Here is a 9,492-nt window from a genome sequence, read left to right on the forward strand (position 1 = left end):
GAAATGTGCTCTAGCAATTTAGAGAACAGATAATTTCCCAAACCAGCAGCAAGGCAGTGTGAGATCTGTCTGAGTGTCAGGTCTGTTTGAACTTTAACAGAGCTTTTCTGTCCTGTGGGCAAAATGAGACCTCCATGATCCAGTCCAAAGGTTCATCTTGGCTCTGACTTCAGTGATCAGTCCCATGGCTGGTGGAACCTTGGACCAAAAAAAACCCTCAGATTTGTGAAGCACTAAGTAAGACCTTTTTTTATTTTTTAAATTCTTTAAACTAACTAATCCCCTTCTGGTTTGCATCAGTTAAAAAGTAATTGAGGCTATTCAGTTTATGAACCCAAATTTATAATGATTTATTTTTGCAAGGCACGGTTAAATTTTCTAGAAAATGCAGTTTGCTGGTTTTCTGCTATGACCACCTTCCTTCCCTTCCACCCCCCAAAACAGCCATAGCCACTAATAAACATGTCTTTCCTCACTGGTAGTTTTGATATGTTTGGAGGAAATTACTGTCCTAGCTATGATTAGAGACTGGGACCCAGAATTCATTTTAGGCCTCCCAAAGTTAAAGGAAGGTCAGATTTGGAGCAGTCTATCTGTTCAGGCCCATATTCCCTTTACTCCTTACTCTTGTCTGAGAGCAGCTCTGGTTTATTAGTATGTCATCCAGAGGATTTGCACCCTGATTCACCTCTGCCTCTACCAAACCACCTCTCTGCACTAAAATATCATCATGTGCTAAAGTGTGAAAGATCTCCTTGTCCTATTACACTTGTCAGGTGCACCTGACCTATCTGGGCCAAAGAATGTTGCTGTATCATATCCCTTCTCTCCTCCATTCATTCTTCCCATGGCCAATATTTTAGGCCTTCTTGGTCATTCATTTCCTGCTCTGCTCTGGCCTGAGACATGATGTCATGGCTCACAATGGCCTTCACACTTCAACACTACGCAAAAAATGTGCTGTTATCCTCAGGGAGGTGACATGGTAAAACAAATCCTCTTGGTCAAACAAGGCAGAAGTTATGTGAAGAATCTCCAGCAGGAAAGGGACACTGAAAGCACTTTCTGCCTCTGAGGTTCTGTGGCCTCTGACAGTTGTGCAAAGAGGAGCCACTCTAAGGTGCTGGTTTTAGCAAAACCCAGTTAAGGGTTTACAGCACACCTGCTCATAAAAGTGGGTTTATTCAAAGAGGGGTTTTCAGTGCTCAGATTAAGATCCTTTGGAGGGTTCTCCCACATTTCAGAAAGCACTGAAGCACTATTCTCTATAAAAAGCAGACTGTGTGGCTGTATTCTTGCCCTATCAGCCCATTATTGCTTATTCTTGCCTAGCTTTCCCATCCATCTTTCAAAGCAGAGTAGAGAGAGCCCAGTCTTGGGGGACAGTGAGTGGATACACAGCAGAAATTACTCCCAGATCAGGAAGTTCAGATAGACATGGATCAAACTTACTCTTGGGCATTCTGCTCACTGCAGTGAGGCACAGCAGTGTCACCTGGGCTGTTAGTCCTGGCTAAGGGTGGCATCGAGGGCCCCCTTTTAACAGGCCATGGAGGAAAGGGAGTCCAGCATTTCCTACAGCCTATCAGGCAGGCACACCTATAACAGTAAAGAGTTTAGTCCAATATAGGTTGGAAATCTTCCAGGGTTTGGACTGAAACACCCAGAGAGAGGGAGAGAGAACTGAAGCTGTACCTGTACAGCTGTACCTGTGCACAGTTACCTGTGTAACTGGTCAACAGTGACCAGTTTCTTGGATTCTCAATCTGATTGACAGTCTTATTAACCTGAGTAGCAACCTTAATTCTCCAGTCACTTAGTGAAGAGAGGGCCTGGGTGAAAACTCCTGTGTGTTTCTCCATCCATACAAGCCCATTGCAAGTGTGGGAATGACACAACTTGCCTTTACAAGGAGCACTTTTGTGAGCTGAAGAGACACCCCACACCTCCTTTTCAGAGGGAACCTCTGAATCCACATTGTTCTCATGCTGAAGCTCACTTTAAACTCTGGATCTGCAGTCATTAAACCATCTTGATTACAGGAATGATTCTTTTGCCCACTGGCAGAGCCCCAAGGGCTTTGTCTCTCCAGTGGCATTCAGTTGCTTAACACAACTGTCTTTCCCCCCTGTAAATGAAATGAAATCCTGCCATTCTAGAAGGCTCTGCCAGCCCATAGACACTAATCATTTGACTCTAACTTTTGCAGACAGAGGAACTGTAATGATTGCTCTCCTCAGCATCCACAGGCAGATTTAACTGCCTGCCCCTAACCTGTGTCCTTTCAGATGGTGTATTTGGTGTTTGCACTCACACAGGGAAGCAGCCATGGCACTGGACATCCCCCATCCCATATAGCCAGTTCACCCATTCCTCTTTTGTCCAGACTGCAAAGGCTGGACAGTGCATCCCAAGGGGAAGTGGTTGAGTCCAGAGCTCTGGGTGACACTCCCTAGTGACAAATCTATTCCCCCTCACAGTATTCCCACCTCAATGTCACCACAAGGGCACATGGAGTAGCCCCTGGGGACTCTGTGGGCCTGATACCCCCGTGCTGAGGCTTTGCAGCAAGTGGCTGGTGGGAAAGGCAGGTCGGTGGGGTGCCTGATGTGACAGGGGAGGTGTGAATGTGGCGCTGACAGAGGAGTTTATCTCAAGCACGAACACAGGCTCCAGTCCTGTAGCCTGAGCACCTTATCTCAGCTTTAGCAGTGTTGGTGTTAGAAAGGCTGCTCGCCCATCACGCTGTGCTGAGGAGCAACAGCTAAAATATCCTGTCCCTCTGGCCCACGGCCCTGCCACCCTCCACCACAAAAGGAGGCAGCTATTTCCAGAAGCTTGGCAGACACAGTGAGTATTTTCTGGGAAAACAAAGAAGGGCTGTCAGATGGAGAACAGTGGGTGATAAGAGCCGCCACAGCCACACTGAGTTCCTGAGAAAGAGAGGCTTTGCTAAGCTCTGGATGAGGCTGCATTCCTACCACTGCAGCTCAGCCTCCTGAGGCAGGAAGGAGCTCTCCTGTTCACACACAGCCTGATGTGCATCCACTGTGGAATTCCAGGATGGCCTCCCTGGCACAACCAACCTGACATGAAGGATTCGCCTTCTAATCACAATGCAAGTGTGCAGTTGTGCCTGAACTGGTGAGAAGCACAGCTGAAAAGGACTGTAAATGTTGGCAGGAAGAAAAACAATACACACATGAATCCCAAACAAAAACCAGGATAGTTTACATCCCTGTTCTCAAAACACAGGGACCAACATACACAACTCTCTGGTCAGACCAAGTCCACATGTCTGAGATGTGTCAAAACCAATGGACAACTGGGATCCTGCTCTGGGAACACAAAATTGAGGTTATGCCCAGTACCACTCTAACAGGCTGAACAAAACCTACAGAGTGTTTTTGTGGGTGACAGGCTTTATGTAATGATCACATTTTTAGTTAGCCAGGCTATTTTTAGGTTTATCACCAGTCCATTAGGAGAGGGGAAGTAAACAACCACTGCAACTTCTCGGACAGGTGCCATTTCATTGCTGTAGCTGTCTGGCCATTTCTAGAAATGGCTTCTCCTCCTGCACTCTGCACACTCACCAGTGGCATGCAGCAATAAATAGCACAATGGGAGAGTGTGACCTCTTGCCCCTTGATTTGGCTGCTTGGCCAGCAAGCCTTGATCAATGGGCCCTGGTGACACTGCTCCCAGCTATGCCAGGGTGGGCTGGGTCACAAAGGAAAACCTGGCAGATGTTACCCCAGACCAAATGCTTAAGAAATGACCCCCCTGCTCCCATCCCTTCTTACAGAAAATTAAAATTCTGCAAAGTCCACTGTAAGAGTCCAGATCAACACATCTAGTGCTGGAACTAAACTTAGCCACCCACCAGAGCATGTGACACTCAAACTTTTGAATATGAAGCACAAGCATTCATCTATCACACACATACCATGTGCCTTCCCAAGACATAACCACTCACACACACTCCCGTGGCTACTAGAGCCTAATCCCTGCAAAAGAGCCACTCAGACCCTTCTCACACTGCCTGTACCATGTCCTTGATTCTGAAGTGATCGTTTTATCAAAACCTCCGTGTCTGATTCGTTTTCCCTCCTTGAAGCAGAATTTGCTCTGACCGAACTCGAGGCACGTTCTGCACTCACCAGGAGAGGTCCCCACACACCTCAACAACGAAGAGGAAGGCCAGGTGGGATCTCACAGCAGTGACCTTCTAGTTTTGCCGGGGAAACGTCTCTCAGCTCAAAACATCTGGGGATATGTCACATCCATGCTGGCCACGAACGGTTCTCTTTCTATCCCCTGTCAGAGGTTGTGATCTGCAGACTGACACTGCAGCCTTTCTGCTTGCAGCTGCCAATTAGTTGTGTGCTTCACAAACAGTTCCTTCAACCTGCTCCCTCTGGAAGTCCAGCATTTCTGTAGTAAGGCAGTAACATGTAGAGCAATTAGATCTCAGTCCAAACACCAAAGGTATCTCATACAACACAGAGAATAAAAGACTCAGATTCTGAACAGTTTAGGGCAGGATCAGCCTAAGAATTCCTGAGACCCCACTTAAAGGTTATGGGGGAGCAGACTGGCTGCCACAGGACCATAAAGACCTACATGGTTTGAAACCATGCACAGCTAATTGATGTTTTCAGCTGCTCTGTGAATACCCACAACTTGACCGTGTAGACATTCCCACCTTTCCAAAACAACTGGGAAGCAAGATGCTGTTCATCTTGATAGAGGTGAAGCTTAGCCAAAAATAGAGTTTCAAGTGAGGATTTATGGAACATGAGCACTTCTTTAAGCCTCTGCCTCTCACCAGGCACTGACTGGAACTCTTGAGCCGTTGCTCTGAACTCAACTTGTTTCCCATTTGTTCCAGGATCTGCTTTATTGGGTCTCCCCTCCCTCACTGCTGCTTTCCTGCTGGGCTTCATTACTGCCAGAAGAATGTGATAAATATGCCTAACAAACTTAATATTAAAATTATGCCATCAAAACCCAATGCTCCAGAACCACCTACAGCCCATTACTAAATGCCAACCTGCTGCCCTCCTTGTCCCCGGGTGGTCTTGGCCCCTTCTTGTCCCACAGGGCTACAGAGGAAAACATCCCCTCTTCAGCCCATCAAATTGATCAGTGGGCACTAATTAGTGAGCTCAGTGTCTGTGCTCAGTCTCTTCTCTGTAGAGATCCCCCCGTGCCCCCTCCTGCTGCAGGGTCTCCTCTCTGAGAAAACAGAGCTCCTGCAGCCCAGCAATTCCCACCAAGCTTGGGCTTGGGATGCTGCTGTGCCCTGAGCCTTGCCCAGCTCAGCTCCAGACCACTTGGGAGAGGGGCAAGGGAGGGGGACATTGAGGCAAATGCTTGGAGACCACAGTTAAATGTTAATGTCTGCTAATGAGGGGCCCCTGGTGCCGGCTTCCATCACGGACTTGGCCATCCCACTGTGAGGGAAGCTCTACAAACACGTCCCTGCCCTTTCAGCTGGCTGCAGCGAGCCAGGGAATGTTGGCCTGAGCAGCTGGGAAGGAGAGGGAGGCTGAAGGGGTCCCTGAGCTGGGAAGGAGGAGGATGAGTTGCTGCAGCAGTGCTCTAATGGTACCTGTCTAAGCAGGCCATGCACCATCAGCTCCACAGCTCACCTTCCTCACAGCAGCCTGGGGAGGTGAGGCAGATACATCCCCAGAGGAAGAGTTTGTTCTGACCCCACTCTTTCAATCAGATCTCTGCTGGTACAGGAGAAATATCTCAGTAAGCTGGGAAACAATTTACTGTTGGAGATGAGCAACACAAACCAACCTGCTTCCTTCCACCCCTTATGGAGGATTTGCCATAAAAAGGAATACCCAAACCACTTTAGGAAGGGGCACAAACTTGTTTCCTGCCTCTCAAAAATTTTCTGCTGTCCTCAGGCATTCCTGCCTTCTTTATAGACTGAAGTTTGTGCTGAAGTCTCCATCTTAACTGCACCACCCTAATGGCAAGTTTTGAAATCCTGAGAGGACCCAGAGAGTAAATCAGAGATGTTTTCTCTTCCTAACTCCTTCTTGCCACGGCACCAAATCTGATCTGAACCCAGGTGTTGACTACCTGGACTGAAGATGCCCTCCTTGTCTGGGTTATGCAGCACACTCTGAAATGCACTCCCATGGAGAGTCATTGTTTGGGAGATGGAAAACCCTTTTGTTGTGCTCACAGACAACATCCAGCTGCACTGCATTAGGAGGGGAGGCAATGGCCCCCATTGCAACAGGGAAAATTCCAAGTAAATATTAGGAAATCATTGTTTCTTTAAGATTCTCAAAATTCAACTTGACAAGGCACTGAGAAACTCCTTCTAAGCTGGCTCTGCTTTTAGCACAGGATTGCACCACAGACCTCTGAAAGTCCTTTCCAGCCTTAGTTATTCTGACTTTCCCAGCATAGTCATAGGTGAGGACTGTGCTGGTGTATGTATGTCCAGCAACAACCACACAGAATTCAGCAGTACCCCAGACATGTTCAGAGATCTTGAGGTCAAGATTTATTATCTACATCTATGCAGACTTGTGACAGGCCAATCAAACCACCAAAACAACCCTGTGCTTCTGCAGAGGAGGAGAGACAACCCTGAAACTGCCCTGACCTTCTCTCACTGTCTTGTCACACTGCAAGGTACACACCTCAAACCTCTGGAATGATGATTTCATTTTCTAAGACTCATGTAATATGTGGCTTTAATCAACATCAACAACAACAAAATGCCAAAAATATAATAACATCAGACCTCCCTCTCTGTCACAGAGGGATGTTTATAAACCATCTCTTTACAATATCCATTTCAAGAGACACTTAACAACTATGTTTCAAACTGATCTGCACATGAAAAAAACATTGAAACTGGCACATCAGAGAATTATTTTCTCCAAGCCTTCAGGACCAACAAGTTGGTACCAAGAACTGGCTTCCAAGGTTTCAGTAACTCAAATATCAGATGAAAAATGCCAGATGATCCTTTATTTCAATTTCCTCCATACAGATCCAGTTTAATGGCCTTTAACTTTGAGCATCACATGTGTGCAAAAATACCACAAAAGGTCAAGATATGTCACTGCACACTCAGGAATGTTTCAGTTTCTCAGTGGGGCCAAATTTCAAGCCTCTGCTTCCTTTCAGACTGATTTCAGATTTAACACAAATTGTGTCTAACAGACTGAGAAAGAACACATAAAGGAAATGTTTTAAGCTGGATCCAGGGAAAGAGGAATTTCTTTCTCAGTTTAAACCTTGTAGAAGCTTTCTGTGCTTGTCAGCTTTGTTTCAGCCACACTCATGTCACTCAGGCAAGTAACTAATGCAACTTGTTATGTTTTAAAGACTTTGATTTCCCTTCTTCTCCAAATCACACTTTTTCAGCTCATAAATCAATAGCATCAGACTATATGTTATGTTTTTTTTTTATAATCTCATATTATTATGTAATAACACTGAGTTCTTACACAGCATGTTTTCTGAGACCCCCATCCCTCTGGCTGGGTGTGTCACAGGAGCCCAGTGAAGGTGTAGTGGGCACAATTCCCTTCCTGTCTCACTCTATATTTCTCACAGTTATTTTTCTCTGGATGAAAAGGAAAGGTTTAGCAGTGAGCCTGAGGAACACTGAGCACACTAACAAACAGAAGTGGCACAGGACAGCAGCCTGCAGAGCCCTCCAGATGCACAGCAACAGAATGATGCTACATTGCCCAAGTGTAAAATGCTCCTTTCATTTACCATCAGAAAAGAGAATTATTTCCTCCCTCCCTTCTCCTCCTCCTTCTCCTCCTCCTCCTCCTGGGAGGATGAAAACAGGTCAGAACCTCAAACCAATCCTTGCACTAGCAGGAACTCAAAAGGTGGCCTTGGGAGGGATTGGAGGAAGATATAAATGCTGATAGCTGGAGACACAGAGCAACACTGAGCTGGAGAGACTCGAGGGAAGGAGGAATCAGAGACACCAAAACAGGAACATGAACCTGAAACTCCTTTTTTGCCCTGGATTCCTTCTGCTGCTCATTGTCAGTCAAAACCAGGCAGGGGCCAGGTCCATTTCCAGCTTACAGGTAAGTGACTGGCTGCTCAACAGAGCAGAGAGAAGCTGATGGTTCTTCAGGAATTAGACACTTCAGATGAGCTCTGTTTCTTCCAACCCCAGCTAAAGCAGCAGGAGAAACTCAAGAGAGTTGCCAGCAGGAACCCTGAGGTGGGCAGGCACAGAGTTATGAAACAGGGGAAACTCAAGTCACTGATTACTGGATTTAAGTTTCTGATCACACGAGGCAGTTGAAAGGAAAATGTTTTGCCTTTTTTTTTCTTTTCTTGTGGGGTGAGTTTGGGGATTGGAGATGTGGGGTCACCCTGTGACTGAGTAAAACAATGAACTTTTGGAGCAAAAAGGAATCATCCTGGAAGGACTGTGATCTCAAGCCCTAGAGCAGTCACCTGCATGCTCCTCCCTGAATTCCCTGGTTTTGGCTGAAAGAGGAATTATGGGGTTGTAACTGCAGGATCTCCTCCTCAGCTCAGTGGTGCAGCTGGGGAGTCTCAGAGGTAGAACATAAGAAAAAGGAGAAGTGTGTATGTGTGCCTGTGTGTATCTGTGTGTGTAGCAATTTCAAGTCAGCAGGAAAACACATTTCAGCTACTGGACTAGGGATCTGGTATTGCTAAGTATGAAGTGACCTCCCAGTCTGTAAAGAAATATTTAATATAATCCTTCAGGACCAATTCCAGAGTGTTATTGCATTGATTCTTTTAGTATTCTAACATATCAACTATTTTTTTTCTTGTTCCTTATTCACTTGACCAAGGCTCTTTCATCATTTTTTCACAGTTTATCCCATACCCCACCTCCAGGAAAGGGTTAACTGGCAGTCTGCCAGCTCAGAACTTTAGGATTCACCAAGAGCATATAACCTGAGAGCACCTTGAGAGAGCATTCAGAGTTAGCTCAGAGAAGCTTTGTGAGCCAGAAGAAACTCAAGATAACCATCATCAGCTTCAGAAACCACTTCAGTACTTTCATCCTTTGATAAATGTTAAAAATAAATGTCCTCAAACTTAGTGCTGAACGTGGTTTATATGAAAACAATGAGAGTTTCCAGAACCCTTCCTTCTCCTCCCTCTCCACCTTCTACCCTTCCCTTTTTCCAGAGTCTCTCCAAACTGTTGGATGAAGATCTGGAGCATCCCCTGGTTTCAGAAGAGAGGGGCCATGAGCAAGACGAGCTGCTCCCAGGAGGTGTCTTTGACCAGGAAGATCCTGATGTCCCGTGGCCCCAGGACACGATGGAGCAGCCCCAGGGCGTGTCCCTGGGGGACGGAGCAATCCAGAGATTCCTCAGCGACCTCCTGAGTCTGTCCCGCAGATACCGAGGCAGAAGCAAGAAGGGCCTCCCCAGGGGCTGTTTTGGTGTCAGGCTGGACAGAATTGGGGCCCTGAGTGGCCTGGGGTGCTGA

The 9,492-nt window shown here is 46.6% G+C and overlaps 1 protein-coding gene across 1 annotated transcript; it reads left to right on the forward strand.

Moving 5' to 3' along the window:
• Positions 1–7,964: 7,964 nt before the first annotated feature.
• LOC127470547 (C-type natriuretic peptide 1-like) lies at positions 7,965–9,492 on the forward strand. The gene is made up of 2 exons (XM_051786163.1): positions 7,965–8,096; positions 9,187–9,492. Exons 1-2 carry the CDS (start codon positions 8,004–8,006, stop codon positions 9,490–9,492), a joined length of 399 nt encoding a protein of 132 aa, XP_051642123.1. The 5' UTR covers positions 7,965–8,003.

Source organism: Manacus candei, unplaced genomic scaffold, assembly GCF_025592945.1.
Source record: "Manacus candei isolate 608988 ecotype Guabito, Panama unplaced genomic scaffold, ASM2559294v1 h1tg000022l, whole genome shotgun sequence".
NCBI lineage: Eukaryota > Metazoa > Chordata > Aves > Passeriformes > Pipridae > Manacus > Manacus candei.

What these genes read in the sequence shown, in the direction of transcription:
- LOC127470547 (XM_051786163.1), top strand. Translation starts at nt 8,004, where the DNA reads ATGAACCTGAAACTCCTTTTTTGCCCTGGATTCCTTCTGCTGCTCATT. An exon ending in GGTCCATTTCCAGCTTACAG is followed by an intron (nt 8,097 to 9,186) that starts GTAAGTGACTGG and finishes CCCTTTTTCCAG; the next exon opens with AGTCTCTCCAAACTGTTGGA.